The sequence below is a fragment of the Chiloscyllium punctatum genome, chromosome 3 (assembly GCF_047496795.1).
Source record: "Chiloscyllium punctatum isolate Juve2018m chromosome 3, sChiPun1.3, whole genome shotgun sequence".
In the NCBI taxonomy this organism is placed as follows: Eukaryota; Metazoa; Chordata; class Chondrichthyes; order Orectolobiformes; family Hemiscylliidae; genus Chiloscyllium; species Chiloscyllium punctatum.
In genome coordinates this window covers 114,656,167-114,674,854 of record NC_092741.1, presented here as the reverse complement: position 1 = coordinate 114,674,854, position 18,688 = coordinate 114,656,167, and the positions used below count along the sequence as shown (strand labels likewise).

General features: G+C 39.3%; 1 protein-coding gene across 15 annotated transcripts in view; it reads right to left on the bottom strand.

Annotated features, from left to right (window-relative positions):
- dst (dystonin) overlaps nt 1-18,688 on the bottom strand; it is a 622,282-nt gene that overhangs the window by 275,691 nt on the left and 327,903 nt on the right. For 9 of the 15 annotated variants that reach the window (XM_072558451.1, XM_072558477.1, XM_072558489.1 and 6 more), the window contains 4 exons: nt 16,325-16,477; nt 10,943-11,031; nt 9,951-10,086; nt 1,586-9,208 (listed from right to left, as the gene is read on the bottom strand). In XM_072558451.1, the coding sequence (XP_072414552.1) occupies nt 1,586-9,208; nt 9,951-10,086; nt 10,943-11,031; nt 16,325-16,477 (8,001 nt within the window). The remainder of the gene's footprint in view (nt 1-1,585; nt 9,209-9,950; nt 10,087-10,942; nt 11,032-16,324; nt 16,478-18,688) is intronic. The other 6 variants (XM_072558462.1, XM_072558536.1, XM_072558470.1 and 3 more) reach the window with 1 other exon arrangement.

The window sequence follows — 18,688 nt, the reverse complement described above, 5'->3', positions numbered from 1 at the left end:
ACTCAGGATCAAAAATTAGCATCAGCCTGCTCCAACATTTGATAAGATCACAGCTGATCTTCCTCAAAGAATTGTAACTCTTTCATGCCCTTTCTCAAAAGCATGCTTGATTGTGGATTATTTTCCAAATGTCCTACTACTACTTTCATTATAACTGATTCATTGCAGAGCGAATGATCTATTTTATACTGTCTTTTATCATATCTGGATTTACCAATGTATTTTTCAGACAGCGAATTACCTTTGGTTCAGTGAAGTGTACTCACTCCTGTAAAATGAAGGAAACATGGCAATCCATTTGTACACAGCAAGCTTCCACAAACAGTAATCTGATATAGACCAGATAATCTGTTTTACAAATGCTGATGCAGGATAAATATTGTCCAAATGACCAGGGAGTTCTAAATTTGATTGTAAAAGTCACCTGCCATGTTTCATTCAGGAAAAAAAAACTTTGCCAATAATGTTTGTTCAGCTTTTAAGATGAACATGAGAGACAAGAGATTCAACAGATACAGTCCCACATTCAATAGCAGGAGCAACAATTTGGAATACTATACTAAAGTAGTTTGGGAAAGCGATGACTTAATGGTATTATTGCTACACAACTAATCCAGAAACCCAGGGGAACATTCTGGGCACGCAGGTTTGGAACTGATGGTGCAGTTTGAATTTAATTTTAAAAAAATTTTGAATTAAGAAAGTAATGATGACCATGAAGCCACTTTCAAATTGTTGGAAAAACCCATCTGGTTCACTAATGTCATTTAGGGAAGGTAACTGCCTTCCTTAATTGGTCTGGCCTACAGCTGACTCCACATCCACAGTAATGTAGTTGATTCTTAACTGGCCTCTGAAATAGTCTAGCGAGCCATTCAGTTGTAACAATTACTATAAAGTCTCCAAGAAATGGAACTGTCAGTGATCTAGGTACCAGAAATAACAATTGCAAAAACCCTATTAACCCTCAAAATCCTCCTCACTAACATCTTACTGACATTTTCCAAATGCACGACCACCATCATCTCAAAGAACAATGGCAGCAGGTACAAGGGAAAATACACCACTTGCAAGTTCCTCTCCACTCACCGTCCTGATTTGGAAATATTGTACATCAATGTTCCTTCAATACCACTGAATCGAAACAGCATTGTGGGTCTAGCTATAGCAATTCAAGTCAGCAGCTCATCACCCCATTTTCAAGGACAACTTGAGATTAGCATAATATCTGACCCAGCCAATAATGCCTATTTCCCATGAATACATAAAAGAAGTAATGGATCCAGCAAAAACCTTCTTAACTATAAAACCTACAAGGAACTGATTCAATACTACTACTGAACTGAATTGAGAATAGGGTATACAAGTGCTGACTGTACCAGACCAAGAAATTATTTAATATGGATGAGCTACCACGTTAGGATTTTCTCACATTATTATCTAATCGATATTGGCTCTAATGTATGAGGACTGAGAATGTTTGTAAGGATACAGACAACATTGTAATTCAACTCATTCTTGGTTTCATGCTTTTATAATTTTTCACAATTGAGTTGTATGAAGATAAATTACAAGGATTACTAACCTGTCCATCCTCCTCAACAGTCTTGTGGTCCACATGCTGTTCAAGTTTAATGTTGGTCTCTTCCTCAATGCCTTCCAACAGTTTCATTTCACAAGATACATCGGAAGACTGCATCACTAAATCCTTACTGCTCTTTCCATTTACATCTTGGTCACGTGCAACAGTTTCAATTATGTCCTTCACATCATCTTTATTCTCATTAATCCATGATGCATCTTCAAAGGTGAATGGTTCCTGAATGTTTCCTATTACTGCTTCTATTTCAACAGGATTACTAAATGATGTAGCAACTGAATCTTCACTTGTTCTTTCATTTGTACTGTGTACACTAGATTGCACACCTCTTTCATTAATTATATTTGTAGTCCACACATTGTTTGATGCATCGCCAAGACTTTCACTCTCCTGAATGTTCTTCCGAAATTCTTGATCACTGTAAAAAGACTGCATCGGCAAATTTTCATTTTTGTCCTCATTTATATTTTGGCCACCCTGCACCTGTGTCTTTTCCTTCGCATTGTCTTCTTCATTCACTTTAACGCAGGAATTATTCACTGCTAGCTCAGTGGTATGTTCATGAATATTGTTGGCCAGATCTGGTTGAGAATCAGCTGGTACTTTCTTCTTTCCATTCTCACTTACATATTTTCCATCTTGCCTGACTTGCAACACTTCCTTCACTTCCCCAAGACCCTTATTGTTGTTAATCCCAATGTCATCAGATGCATCCTCCAAAATGACTTTGGGTTGAGCATCTTCAAACAATTTCACTTCATCAGAAAAATCAGCAGATTGCATTAGTGGATCATCTTTCTGCCTATTTTGCTTTATTCCTATCATCCTCTTCATTGTACCATCATCATCATTAATGTGAGCGTCTTTTGATGCACTGTCATTAATGGCTACCTTCTCTATGCCTTCTTGTGATTCTGACCCTCTGATAGGAGAACCAAGATTCCCATTCTCATGACAAGCTACACTTTGGTCATTTTCTTTCACCTGAGTTGCTTGATTCATGTCAGTCCTTTTCTCCTTGACTGTTTCCTGCAATATACTTTGAGGAGTTCCTGCAGTGCTGAGTAGCACAAGAAATCTTTCACAGAGTGTCTCTTTCACTTGCCTGTCTTCTGTCAAATCTGGAATTTCATGTTTTATTTCACAGAAAAGCTCATCAATCAGGCTGCTGACCAGGGCTTGGTTTTTCAAACTGTAAGGATCTTTCTCTTCAATTAATGCAAAAAGCATTTCCTGCACGTGTGCACTCATCATTACTGGCTTCAAACAAGCAATCGACTCTGCTATTTTTAAGGACTTTTCTTCTTTCAAACCAAATGATTCACTAAACTTTTCATTGAGAAGCTCTCGTTTCAGACAATCAAAGAGAATTTCTGACTTACTTACAGCAGCCCAAGTATCACCAGATAAATTTGCCACATCCTGAGCATTAGGCATTGCAGCGCCACCTTCCATCTTTCTACTGCGTTCCTTCAAATCAAAGGTGTCTGCCTTTTTACTATCATCAGTTCCACCATTAATTCTGACTGTTCTTTGATCATCCGTATTTTCTGAAGAGTCGTCTTCAACAGTTGTGAGACCAAGCATTTTTTCTGAATGGACAGGACTTTCCTCGTCCAAAACCAAATTGCCTTTATCCTCAAGCCATAATGAATTATTTATTGTTTTGTCCAATGACATCTCAAGCTTCTGACCACCTTCAAAATTCTGATCTCGCATTTCTTCGTTGATTCTTTCTTGACATGAATGATTTTCAGATTCTCCCAATGATTTTTCACCACCATAGTCTGACATCTCACCGTCATTTCCTCCTGCCTCAGAAGGATTGGCCACGGTTTTCTCCATTTTGTTCACTTTATTTACAAGTTCTGCAGGGTCATTTAAAGTTTCAACCACCTTTTTATTTTGCTCACGTTCATTTATCATTGGAGCATCACTTGGGATTTCTTCATCTTCACTTGGTTTTCTTTTGAATGCATCATTGAATTTCATATACACAGCTTTCAGCACATTCCCCACAGCCATTCCAATGTTTACTGTTTGTTCAGATCCTTCTGCACCTTCTTCACAGCCAGAACTTTGTGCAACTTGATTACTTTTTTTGGAAATTCCATTTAATTGTGCTTTATCATCTGGGCTGAGAATTATATCAGGCTTTCTTCCTTCAAAACTTTCTTTCAAATCACCATTTTCCTTGGCACTCATTAGACCTTGAACCATGATATTGGCTGGTGAATTGTTTGGCTCCATCTCTTCCACACATTTTTCTTCCATAAACATCTTTGCAGTCAATTTTCCAAACTCCTCATTAAGTTCCTCTTCACATGTTACAAGATTTTCTTTTCCAGCCGATTCTGATGTATCAGTCTCCAGCTCAATATCTGATGTGCATTCTCGAATGTATGAGAAAAAGTCACCTTGCAGTGAATCTTCAATACAAGGTGATTTGGATGGCCTGTAGTCCAATTTTCTGGACAAATTTTCCTCAGGAGTTTGTCCAGTTTGCCCCTGAAACTCAACATTGAGGGAAATATCTTGAACACTTTCCGGAACAGAGGAGCCGGAAAGTGAGGGGTTTATCTGACAGTTCAGTTCACTGTTTGCTCCAACATCCTGATCAGTGATTTCATCTTCTCTGGCACATATCAAGGTTTTATCCTCTTTGTCCTCTTTGAGAGCACTAGCCAGATCCAGATCTGCCACTCGTAATGTTGACACTGGTTCAACATCTTCGACATTCAAAAATCTTTCGTGAGGTTTTACTGCCAAGTATCTTCGCCCAGTGACTATATCTATTTTACTTATTCTCACCAAATCAGAGTAAGGAATAATGCTAGTTTGGCTTTCACCAAAATTATCCTGGCTTTTGTAATGGTTAATTTCTTTGTTTAAATTATTATTCGATAATTTTTCATCACCAGACTCTACTTGAATCACTGATTTTCCATTTTTGAATTCAATGAAGTCTTCATTAATTTTCTGGTTCTTTTCAATTGCCACTGGAAAATGTAAACACTGAGAGATTTCTTGAGAACACAAATTCTTCTCAGCGTTTGAAGTTTGGCATGATGTTTCTAATTCAAACAGGTCATCAGCTAGGTCTTCATTAATTAAACCATGCCTCAAAGCATTAGCTACAGAGAGGCGAAGTCCTGATTTATGTTGAATGATACCACCATCTACAACTTGTTTACGCAGAACAGAGAGCACATCATCCCTTTCCACAAGGTGGTTGTTAACTGCTTCCATCACAGACAAAGGTTGTTTTGTCTGTGGATCCAATATGCCATACGTTTCAAACTGGTAATTTAGTGCCCTTTGTTTGGTCACCTCGTCGACTTGCCCTCCATTTTTTGCCTTTTCTATTTTCATCAACTGTTCAGCTGTTTCATCATCAACCAGGCAGAGCTTTGAGGCTGCAGCCACTGATAATTGGTCTTCTTGTTTGAGATCCACGATGCCACCAGAAACAATTTGGGCTTCTAGCAAATGCAGAGCTGTACACGAGTTTAAAATACCAAGTCTTAATGCATCATGAACATTGTGCAGCTTCTTAGTCTCTGGGTCAATGATTCCAGAGACCATTTTTTCCGAAAGTAATACTTTTGTCAAGAGGTCATTGTTTACGACTTGCTCTGCTGTAGCAGACACTTCCATTATTTCTCCTGTACCAGGGTTATAGAATCCTCCAATCAATCCAAGCTTATCCAACACTTTGATAGCAACATCACTTGGTAAAAGACCCTTCGCCACTGCATCACTAAGAGTTAAATTTTCACCACTCTCCTCAAAACAAATTCCTCCACCTTGGAACTGTGAAACCAAAACATCCACAGCCATCTCCTCATCCAAAAGTCCATGTGCCAAAGCAGCCTCAAGACTGTAGTTTTTACCAGTAACAGCGTCAAATATTCCACCGGTTTCAAGTTCTGATTTGTAATGTTTCATCAAAGTTGATCTGTCCCATTTCCTACTCCCAACTGCCTCTGAAGAAATCTTGTCTGCATCGTTTTCTTCATCCTCTTCTTCCAAGATGTACAAATGTCTCCCATTACCTCTGCAGATGCCTTCAGCATTCTCCAGTGTCACCACACCATCATGTGGGCTCTCTTGCAATGGACATCTTACATCCAGACTGCAGTCACTTTTCACTTTATCCATTATTATTAGATTACCCACTGATGTATTTTGCTCAGATATTCCACAGTTCTTCATTGCTTCCTGCACAGCCTCAATATTCACTTGTTTGTGTTGATCTTGTTCACTGGTATTTGAATTAAATTTTGCATTATTTAGAAAATTAACTTCACCGCTTACCATTTGTGTGGAATATTCAAATACATCCTTGATATTTTCAACTCCAGAAGGACTAAACATTTGAGACCCTTCCATTCCTGTAAGATCTTCAATAAACCACGGCATTTCCTGGCTGTCTGCGATATCGTCCAATCCTTCCACACTTGTAATGAATTTGGTCCTCCCATTTTCAACCTCATCACCTACTGAAGCGTATTGGTAAATGGCACCATCTTCAACCGTATTTGTGGGTCCACTCAATCCATTCGCTAACACTTTGTCATTGTTACCTTCTTCATTGGAATTTGGACTTTCATCGTCTAACAAACTATCTCTCACAACAGATTCTTCAGCAATCTCCATTTTATCTAAGTCTGCCAAGTCATCCAATGTTTCGATGATCTTTATTACTTTCTGCTCTGATTCCTTACGGCCCTCAGTGTCATTCGCAGAGTGTGCACCTTTACTTCCAATGTCTGCAGGGCTCAGATCCAAGATTTCATTGGATACTGAGAGACACTCTTCCACTGATGAACTCATTACCTCAAACACTGTCTCCATTGGGAAATCTGCATGTGTTTCTATCAACTTATGAAAGCTGGCCTGGTTTTCAAGATTACTATCTTCCAGTTTATCTTTATCAGCAACAACAGAATTCTTGTCATCTGTAAGCAACTGTTCTTCATCCTTCGTTTTCATTATGACATTCGTCTTTGCATTTTCACTTAATCTTTCTTCATCAGAAGTACCAACAAAATCTCCCATTTCATGTAAGTCCGCAATATCTTCTAGCATTTCAATTGTCCTTATTTTGTTCTTCCCACATACGAGGTCTTCGCTTGTTTCTGCTTCAGTTTCTAATTGATCAGAAATAAATCCATCTTTACCAATTGGCAGCTGTGATTCCAAAGGAACAGAGTTTGCAGATGTATCTGCCATGCTGTTTTGATATTCCATTGATAGCTCAGCAATATCTTGTCTTCTGCCTGCATCATTAGATTCTACCATTTCTGAAGCTTCCAAGTACTGCTGAGTAGTCACATGGTTTGAAGTTTTGTTAGCATGTTCTGCGTTGCTCACTAATGCGTCTTTAAAACCATGAGTACCATTGTTAATTTTATCACCATTCTGCATATCAGATGATGTATCAAGGCCCAGCATTTTATTTAGAGCATCGCCAAAGTCCCTTTGGAGATCCGTGTCCAATGGACATAGAGTGAACTTATTGTGTTCATGAGATGGAGATGACTGCTCTGTTGGAATCCTCAAGCTGATTTCAGCTGGCAAGTGTTCAGTTGAAGACACAGTCTGGGCAACTTCCTCCTCTTGGAATGAATCTGCAGTTTGCAACAATGAAACTACCACTTGAGTAACCTGATCATCTTTTGGAACCTCTTCACTTTTTCTCCAATGGTTTCCTAAATCATTTTCAAAAGAATTAGCATGGTTGGTTTGGCTGGCCAATTGAACACTTTCATTAAGGTTTGGATGCTCACTTAAGTTTTCAGGAAGAGATGACACTTCAGGACAACCTTCAAAATGATCTAATGCTTCAATTGCCTGAATTGCTTTGCTCTCTTTGATGTCAGTCACACAATTTCTTGGACTCTCTATCGTCTGTGAATATCCATACTCGTTGAGTTCACTTGTTGGAAACTGTCGCACTCCAGGCATCCAACATAATGCTTCATTATTAATATTCCTACAATGTTCATTTGGTGCATCAACACTCTGTTTTTCCATTCTATCATCTGAATCCAACCTTTCAGAATGAAGATGGTTTTTAAGGGAGCTAATATCTTCTGATGTTTTTACAGCTTCCAACAGATTCTCAAGAACACTGTCATCTTGAATATGAAGGTACTCTTGCTGATTTTCTAATGGAATATCTGTACCACTTGCTTCCATCACCATTTTAATCTTTTCATTTAAGTCACTATTAACCAAGAGTAGCCTCCTTCCTGAGCCTGCATCCATATAGCTGTGCATCATCAAATAAGATACAAATTTCTTCTGAATTTCCATCTGCTGTCGAGTTGAATTCTCATCGCCGCCTCTTTCTTTAACACCGGTAGGATCATTCGTAGCACATGTTTTGACTTCAGAATTTGATCCCCAGTTCATGATGTCTTCATGGGAAGACTGAAAGTGTTTGGCGCCAGGCATCAAGTCAGGCAATGTAACTGTGTTTAGAACATGTGCTTCATTTGTGTCTACTATACCTAGGCTGCTTGCCTCTTCAGGTGTGAGCACTGATGAGCTCTCAGGGATATAAAGGGCTGCAATTTTTTGCCTGTTATTCAAGATTTTGTGGGCTAATTCATTTGTTACCACTCCCTGTTGCAAAGAAGTGTCGACAGAAAATATCTCGCCAGAATCAGGCCAAATGAGACCCATAAATACCCGCTGTGATTCCAGGACCAAAAGTGCACTGCTTGATGATATTAAATTGCATTGCACAGCTTCATCCATGGTTAACCGCCTGCCAGTAGCTGTGTCGATAACGCCTCCTGTTTGAATTTGATGAGTGAGGAGGCCTGAAGCTGTATTGTGATCAATGAGACCGCATTTCAAAGCTTCATCTACTGTTAGCTGAGCTCCTGTCTGAGGGTGAATAAGCCCACCAGCAAACAGCTGCGCACCAAGAAGCCTGATCATCACTTCACGGTCTATGAGGCCTTCATGGACTGCCCGTAGAACACTGATCTGTCTCCCAGATTTCAAGTTGATTGTGCCCCACTCTCTTTGATTTACACGAAGTAGTCTTAATCCAGTTTCTTTATCTACCGTGACTCTTTGCATTAATTCCATTAATGATACTTTCTCAGCTGTATTTGGATCAATCAGCTCCTTGCACATCTTCTGCCTCTCTTGCAATTTGAAGTACAGCTGAGCAGGGATGAGTTCTCTCTGAAAAGCTTCCTCAAGGTTAAATCTTTCACCCGTGGCTGGAACCCTGAGTCCTCCAGTGGCAAACCATGCCTCAAGGACTTTAATGACCGATATTTCTGAGATAACGTTGCTGTCATAAACACCAACAACAGGATGGGTGCCACTTGAAATAATTTTGGCTGAATTACTCAACTCTTCCAGATGGTTGAAGATCTTTCCATCTATCAATTGACATCTCAAGGCTTCTTCTATACCAAGGCATTGCCTTGTTTCTGGAAGAATTAGACCTGAGACAATGACCTGAGCTTCCAGCAAAATCACCCCTGTGTCGTAATCTATAAGGCCACGGCATATTGCAGAGAATATCGGACAAACCATCCCAGTCGCCAGATCAAGAACACCTGCAATGGTTTCATAGTCCTGAAAATCAAAAGGGGAAAGAAGAATATTTACAAGAGGGAATAAAGTTGGCACCAAACATAATTAAATACAAATACCAAATAATCATTACCTCCAAGCTCTTCAGAACCCGTCCATGCAAAACACACTTCAATTATGGCGATACGATGATACAATAATGTGTACTTACCAGGGAGGTGAATGTTAGCGATGCAACAGCAAAAGTGAGGCCCAGTACTGATGTCGACAGAAGTAATATTTTTTTATAAAATGTCCTGCATGCATATCCTTTAATGCAAAAGTATCATCCATGTATTTTATAGGGTTAGTCACAACAGGAAGCAAAAGAGCGTTATTTTTAGTCTGTAACATGACTCGTTGTGTACTTATAGAGCTTAAGCACCATGCTTCTGTTTACAGAAAAAGGAAAGAATTAGGTATTCAACATTGTGATAACCATGCTATGCATGTTTACAGCATACAGTAGTGGAGTTCTTTACAAAGCTAAATAAAAGTCCTCCTTTTCTCACTCAACAAAGGAAATCCATCTGAGGGTATCACTGTTGCAGTTATTTTTTAAAAAATGTTTGTCAAAAGTTTGAAAGCATTAGCTTATTTTGATTGATGCCACCTTCATGAACAATCCAACTGAATTAAATTCAGGATTTTTGGATAGTTAATGACAAGGTATCCCATACTCAAATTCTGCTCTGCTGCAGAAATGCAACTTTAAACATCTCCTGAACCCAGAGTTGATCATTACCTTCTCCACTGCCTCTTCAGCTAGTGTACTTTGCATTTGCTGGAGGCCATCAGAAGACTCCTCACACAACTTATCATAAGCTTCATGAAGAGACTCAAGCTGTTTCTCAGTTTGCTGTTTATCTTCTTCCGATATCCTATATTTTAAAAAGTGTAGAAATGAGCTACCAGCATTAACAATCCAGTGGAATAAAAATTCTTCAGAGACATAAATCACGACAAGACCAAATTAACATGAACTTGCTATGTGGAGGATTTAAACCAAAATGATCCATGACAATCTAAGTTCCTTATGGCCACGGTCTCAGAGGTATGTGCTAATCGATTGGGGCAAATGGCCACCAGATTTAAAAGAAGTCAGTACTTGCACAAGAAAATGCACTAGCAGAGTTTTCTCAGTGAGGAAGTGAAGAAGCAGATAGCTATCCCTTGGCTGGTTTCTAGTTACCAAGGCAACAGAGAATGTGTCAGAACATTAGGCAAAGAGCTTCAGTTATAATGCACCTCATAGAATATATTTCAGCACCAACTATACAGTCAGTTGCCTCCAGAAAGAAACCCTCAGACAATGTTACTGAAAACTAGCAGGAACTCTTGTAATGGAATTGTATACAGCGATCCTATTAATAAGGACTTTCTGCCCAAAATGGGCCGAGAATAAAAGCTGACAAGAAGGGCGAAAATCAGGCATCTGCTGTAGTTAGCATCTGTCTTCATTGAAACAGAAAATGCTGGAGAAAAACAGCTCAAAATGACTCTTCTTCCGAATGCAAAAGGGTTGGAAAACAATGGTTTTTATGATGTTAATAGAGGGGAAGGAGCATTGAGTGGAACAGATTGTGAGGGTGCCCAGAACACAAAAGGTAAAGGGTTGCAAACCGTGGTGAAGGCGATAGAGATGTGTCCCATTTTCTCCTTTTCACACGTTCAATTACACCCATTTTGGATTTCTATCTACTCTTGAATAATACCAAATAGAAAGAACAAACTAACTTGTCACTGTGCTTGGCCAAGAATATCTGTGTCGTGTGGATAGCTTCAGCAATCTCATCTTTCTTGTTTGACAATTCCACACAAAGCACCTGGAACAAATAATGAATAACAATGAGGTCAATCATATCTTAAAGAAAGTTTCTGTTTTATTCTGAGATGTCCTAAAGCTCACATATTTCCCTCAAAGACATTCATCCCCCATTATGTACTGACAGTTTAAAGCTGATGTGAGGAACCATTTCTACACAGAAAGGGGTGTGGAAATCTGTAACGCTTCCCACACTTTAAGAATCTGTTGAGCCTGGGGTCAATTAAACATTTAAAATCTGTGATAAATACACTTGACAAACAAATATCTATCTATTGGTTATGGAATCAGAAGAGTAGATGGAGTTAAGATATACATCAGACACATTTGATGAGAACAGGCTCAAGAAACTGAAAGGTCTTTTCCTGTCCTAAGTTAAGGGAGATTTTGGGGAATGGGATGAGGAGGAAGAAGTATACTTCTCCAAAAGTGAATTGTATGAGTAATTGAAGGGGAAGAATGTTCAGGACTACAGGAAGGTGGGATAAATTTCATAGCTCTTTCAAAAAGGAAAAGTGGGTGAAATGACCTCCTTCTGCACTGTTTTTCATCTTTAGTCCAAAATAGTAAGATATTACCATCATAATTGTTGAAAGATTTTCTCTACTGAGCAGTGCGGTGTAGTGATAGTATTAAGGTCAGCCAGGAGTATGAGTTCCTTGATTGCAGCTATAAACCTGTTCCACTCAGGGAGCCCTTCTATTCACTCTGAGAGGTGGCTCTGAGCAAGGTCAAGTGTCAAGAACTCTCCACATTTAAACAAAGCGCAGTCCAAAGATGTGCAGGTCAGGTGAACTGGCCATGCTAAATTGCCCGTAGTGTTAGGTAAAGGGGTAAATGTAGGGGAATGGGTGGGTTGCGCTTCGGCGGGTCGGTGTGGACTGGTTGGGTCGAAGGGCCTGTTTCCACACTGTAAGTAATCTAAAAATCTAATCTAAGTAATCTAAAATCTAATTTAAACTTGGTGATGGGATACCGCCCTCTGTGGCGCTATTTCAGCAGGGTGGAAAACTAGTCAAGAGGACTGTACTTTAATACAAGTAATCCCTGTCAGTGTACAAGTTCAGCAGTGATATCGCTGATAAATATTCATAAGGAACTGATGCATGACCAAAATTTAAAAATAATTGAGATATCTGAATTAGGTGAAGACTTGGCAGGAAGTCAGTGAGAAAGTCTCTTAATTAGCTAAACAGACATAATTATTCTTTCTTTTTCTGGGCCATTGAACAAAGAACAGTTGGTTACAGCATTTGGTTTGAAAACAAAACCAAACATTAGTGTCTCACATATCAGTTGCAAGCCATTGACAGACTTCTGTCAATATTATTTTGAGCTGCTTAGTAGGGGTGAGGACCACTTCCTCGGTTTTACCCATCCCAACTCCACCACTGGGACAGATTTTCCCTTTTTGGTGATGGAAAGAAAAAAATTGAAACTAGATCATTGAACCTACAAAGGCAAAGTTCACACAGTTACTTTTCAATGAATCCACGAAACAGAAATTCCAGTAATGTTGGGGATTTGGCGACTTCAAATAAATTTGTGATACAAAAGGAAGTGAATTGTAAAACAATAAAGTATGGAAAGAGGTTTTTAACCCATTTTGCCAACTTGGAGTGGCTATTCCATTACCACACTCCTTTCTAATAGGTCAATAATGTCTTCCCTTTCATTACTTATCCAATCATCTTTGGACAGCAGTTCTCAAAATTTAAGAAATTAAAGTAGGAATAGGCATCTTGTTCTAATGATGTTACTTCCAAAAACCCAATCACATTATTCAATTTGGTGCTTTGAAAATACGTTTATGGATTAGTATATAATATGAGAACTGAATTTACAATCACATGCAGACCCTGTCCTTTGTAGGCAGAAAAGGAAATTGGCAATACATTACACTGTCTTAATTGAAGAAGAGATTATTGAAATTACTAGTCCCTGCTGCATTCCTCATGACTTGAACCAATCACTGACTACACTGATCAATTAGAGTCGACCTGCCTGGTCTGAAGAGAAAACAAGAAGGCTCCAAAGGGATAAAGACAGGTTAAATGAGTGGTCAAAGAACTGGCAAATGGAGCCTAATGTGGGAAAAAATGAAATTGTTCATTTTGGTAGGAAGAGAGGGAGAAGCATATTATCTAACTGGTGAGAGGTTGCAGAGCGCTGAGTTACAGAAGGAATTGGGTGTCCAAGTGCATGAATCACAAAAGGTTAACATGTAGGTACAGCAATTAATTAGGAAAGCTAATATAATGTTATTGTTTATTGTGTGGGGAATTCAATACAAAGGTAGGGAGGTTATGCTTCAGTTATACAAAGCACCGGTGAGAACATGTACAGAGTACCATGTGGTTTACTAGTCTCTGTACTTATGAAAGAATATTAATGTGTTGTAAACAGCTCAGCAAAGGTTTCACAGAATAATTCCTGGAATGGGCTGGTTGTGTTATGTCCACTGGAGGTTTGAAGTGTATTGAGCAACTCAGTAGAAATATAAGGTCTTGACGGGATGTGGAAAGGATGTTTCCTGTTGTGAGAAAAGCTAGAACTATGGGTCACTTTTTAAGGACAAGGTGTTGCTCATTTAAAATGGAGATATGGAAAATGTTTTCTCACAGGGCTTGAGTGTCTATGGAACTCTCCTGCTCAAAAGGCAAGAAAATCATGGTCCTTGAATAGTTTTAATTAGACGTAGACTGAATCTTGAGAAACAAAGGAGTAAAAGGTTATTGGAGGTAGGTGGGAATGGGAATAAGGATTTTTTGTGAATGATGGAACAAGGTTGAAGCCAGCAGCCTCCTTCTGCTCACAATTCATAATGTCACTAATCAACTAGTTCTTGCTATATCTCCAAATCAATTATGGACCAACCAATTAGCACTCTTTTCTCATTCTGTCTAGGTCTCGTTTCTTGTCCAATCCTGAAGAGAGCCAGACAAAAATCTTCAGCATTGTGTCTCTCTTCTGTCACTTTCAAGCCTGGGGTAACAAACATTTAGTTATGATACCCCACTTCACCAAGACCAAACTATTCTGACATAATTTGACAAAGATCCAAATTTAAGGACTTACAAGGGAATTAAGATGTACCCTGCTATAAACAAACTTCATTAGCATCAGGCATTGATCATCTGGCTGGAAGCAATCTTGCCTGGTAGAAATAAGTAGAAAGAATTCCAGTTTCACCAATGGGTCTACAGTTCCAAAGTTCCTGAAATGACCCAGGCATTAACCAAAGCACTGGAGAACTACCAATCTACCTTGATTTTAAAACTCTCATCCTAGTGTATGTAGTAATTGTACCAAGGTCGTCTAATTGGAGATCATAGTATCTGACTTCCTGGATTGGGCTGTTAATCTGGTTGAATCAGGGAGCCTTGACTGACATAAAATGATTAAGTGTCAGGGATACTGACTCTGGGGTGCCTGACTTTGTATGAGAGAGTACTATAGTCAGGATTGTTCACATGTAAATAAAAGGTGACTTGGTGATGGGATACCAGCCTAGGAGTCATCTTACTCAATTTAAGTCTAGTAGCAATCTTTTGCTGTCTTGAGTCTGCATACCAAGAACAACTACAATGGCTTGCTGGCCAGGATCCTGAAAAGATGTTAACTGTTTGGTGGAGGTTGGGCTTTGTTTTGGGGTTTTGCTGTGAGCCAACCTAGAGTTCCTCTGACGAGGATGTGTCCTGAGTGAGGCTATGCAACTATGTAATTCTTGCAGTCAAGTGGTGTTCCCCAACCTCAGTCAGACTGGTGAAGGTGTCCATTCCATCAGAATACCTTGTAAATCATCTGCTCCGTTTGCTGCATTTTCCAACAATAAAGCCGATTGTGGTGTCAGTTTGAGGTTTAGATGTGCTTCACCTATCAGGTGTTTTTGCATAGTTAGATCATCAATCCCACAAACCAGACAGTCTCCAAGCATCTCATTAAAGATTAAACCAAATTCACAGGCTTCTGTCAGTCATCTTAACCTAGTCAAGCATCAGGGGAATTCTTATTGGGATTTTTGAACTGCAGAGTAAAAGTAAGAGTGTCTCAGAATTAGAGGAGGCTTGGGGTCACAATATTTCTCAACTATGTCAGTTAATTCTTGAAAGATTTTAGTATCTGCTACCTCAGGGAAAGTTAGTCTCCTAATGACAGAAAAAAGCTGCAGCTCCACAGGCCGTCAAGAATATTAGTAATTTTTCATCTGCCACAACATCATTTCCTGCCAGATGAAGCTACCAAGGAGGCTCCTGCCGGAATAGGTGAGTTCCCATGCTTTACATGCCATCCATGTCGCACCTTAGGTGACTCTCCTAGAAAAAGGACCAGTCCATGTCCTCTCAGTCAGAGTGGGAGGGATGTAGTGATTGTAACAAGGTCAGCTAGGAGTACCTCATTGAATATTAGTTCCCTGATTGGGGCTGTTAATCCAATCACAGAGCCGTGGCTGATATATAAAAAGGGTACATGTCAGAAATGCTGACATTCTGGTGCCTGATTCTGTATGAGGCAGCACTAAAGTCAAGATTAGAGTGATGCTGGAAAAGCACAGCAGGTCAGGCAGCATCCAAGAAGCCGGAAAATCAATGTTTTAGGCAAAGGCCCTTTATCAGGATAGTCAAGGGCTGTTCCTTTGTAAATATAGGGTGACTTGATGGGATATCAGTCTCTGTGGAGTTATTTTATTGTACAAATCTCATTCTTCCCTATTTCTGCAATCTCCTCCAGCCCCAATCTCCGCTTAGTGCTTCTACAATTCTAGCCCTGGTGTATTATTGACTTCACCACAGGCAGACATGCCTCCAGTTGCTTAAGTCCTGAAATTCTGCCTTGAAACCTTTCCACTTCTCACCAAACCTTTGGTCACCCATCTTCACAACTGCACACACAGCACCGTATCAAGTTCTGTTTTATTATATTCCTGTGAAATGCTTTGGAATATTTGTACAAGATGAAAGGCACAACATCATTCCAAGTTATTATTTTTGTTGTTCTGTACCAAGATCTTCATTTGTCACCATACAGCCAATTCAAATTCCCACTTGGATGCACCCATCCACAAAGGAAAGTGATGCAACTTAAAATTTTGCATGAAATTGGTAATTTAAAATGGCATTTTCTCAAAAACAATACTTCTTGCATGCTGTTATGCATTGACTCTACCCTCTCATATGCCAGCCTATGAAAGGCTGAAAGGGATCAATGTCTACTTTTGCTCCTAACATGTAGGTTTGTATGTATACATACTGTGTGCAAAATATACAAATTTAAAATTAGGCAATCTATAGTACCTGATTCTCAGAAAGCGACTTTTCCACTTCACCAGGCTCCGCTGCAGGAGATGCCAGTCGTCTCTTTGCCAAGCACTTGCTCTTCTCAGACACCCATTTCAACAATTCGCCAACTTTATCAACATGCTCTTGCTTTGCCTCTTCTACCGATTTCTAGAAGTTTTCAAAACAAAACCATCCACTATAAGGAACCTTAACTACTTCTCGCAAAGTGATAATCAAACCTAACTACCCACCACAGGTCATTACATTTCAAAACACTAATCACCAAATTGATTGATATGGAAGTTAAGAGCAATGATTTGATATAATTCAAATACAGTCAGTTCTGATATAACGATGTAGTTCCATTCTCATGCGATCTTGCATTATAAGAAAATCACGCAATAACTGTTCCATTTAAACTAATGGGGCCTGAATCGCATTATAGCCAATACGGGTAAGGAGAGTTTGTGTTCTGCAAATAACAGTCTAAATTCTTCAATTGCATTAAAGCCAATTTGCGTTGAAGAAACACGGGTTATAGCAGAACCAACTGTATTGATGGCATTTCAAAGAAAGAAAACCAAAACTGAAACTTTTCTGGAATAAATGCCAAGCCGTAAACATACAGAATTAAACATACTGCTCCAAAAACTGAACATAGTAGTTTCCATTTGATCTGATTCTTAGTCTGAACTTTAATGCAAAGGGTACATCCTAAAACATGAAGCTCCTGCTCTCAATGCTGCATGAACCAATTATGGACTTTGGGCATCCTGAGTTTCTATTTTCAAATGTATAACATTGCCCCTGAAGAGGTTTTCTGTGGTTGATTTTGCAACAATACAATAGCAATATCTACACAGCACATCTCCAAGTAAATGTAGATCATATAGTTACAATGAAACAGCAGTATGAAACAGCAGTATGAAACAAATGACTTATCACGATGTGGAGGTGCCAGTGTTGGACTGGGGTGGACAAAATCAAAAGTCACACAACACCAGATTATAATCCAACAGGTTTACTTGAAAGCACAAGCTTTCGGTGCTATGCTCCTTTGTCAGCTACACCTGATTTGGGATTTCGGATTATAACTTGGTGTCGTGTGACTTCTGAAAATGACTTCTCAAGCAGAAGACAAGGAAAAATTCAAACAAGAACATTATTTTATTAAGAAACAAGTCAGCAATTGGACTACAAACTGCAAAGGGTTTTATTATAAATTATGCTACAGTGTACTAGTGGTAATCTTTCAAAACAGTGGATGCTGAAATATCTTTGATAGTCATCCCTCTTTAACAAGGTTGGTAAGGAAGAGCAGAAGGCTACCCTTGGTGATCTCCAAAAGCATTCCCTTACTGAATAAGTGTTCATGCTAAAAATGGCAAATAAGTCCACTCACACGAGCATGTCTGGAAGAATTAACGTATCTAGTTTTTTAAAAATTTATTGATGAACAACTTAGTGTTCAAAGTACTGGAAAAGATCAAATATTGAGAATTAAACACCTTTTTTTACAGTAGAACCAACAAGACAGCAACAACCCTTGTATATCAAGTCATAGAGCTGTACAGTCCAATTCATCCATACGAACCAGATATCCTAAATTAATCTAGTCCTATTTGTCAGCATTTGGCCATATCCCTCCAAACCCTTCCTCTTCATAGACCCATTCAGATGCCTTTTAAATGCTGCAATTGCACCAGCCTCCATCACTTCTTCTGACAGCTCATTCCATACACATACCACCCTCTGCGTGAAAAAGTTGCCCCATAGGTCTCTTTTAAATCTTTCCCCTCTCACCTTAAACCTAAGCCGTCTAGTTTTGGACTCCACTACCCTCGGAAAAAGTCGTTGGCAATTCACCCTATCCGTGTCCCTCATGATTTTATAAATTTTTAAAAGGTCACTCCTCAGTCTCCAACATTCCAGGGAAAATACTCCCAGCCTATTCAGCCTCTCCTTGTAGCTCAAACCATCCATCCCAGCAACATCCTTGTAAATCTTTTCTACACCCTTTCAAGTTTAACATCATCTTTCTTATAGTAGAGAACACTGTATTCCAAAAATGGCCTAACCAATGTCCTGTACAGCCACAGCTCCTATAATCAGTGAACTGACTGAGAAAAACAAGTGCACCAAAGGCCTTCTTCAATACTAAAAACAGTAATTGCTGGAAAAGCTCAGCAGGTCTGGCAGAATCTATAGAGAGAAGTCAGAGTTAACATTTGAGGTCTGGTGACTGGGTTCTGAGGAAGGGTCACCGGACCTGAAACGTTAACTCTGATTTCTCTTCACAGATGTTGCCAGACCTGCTAAGCTTTTTCACTGATTTCTGTTTTTATTTCTGATTCACGCATCCACAGTTCTTTCACCTTC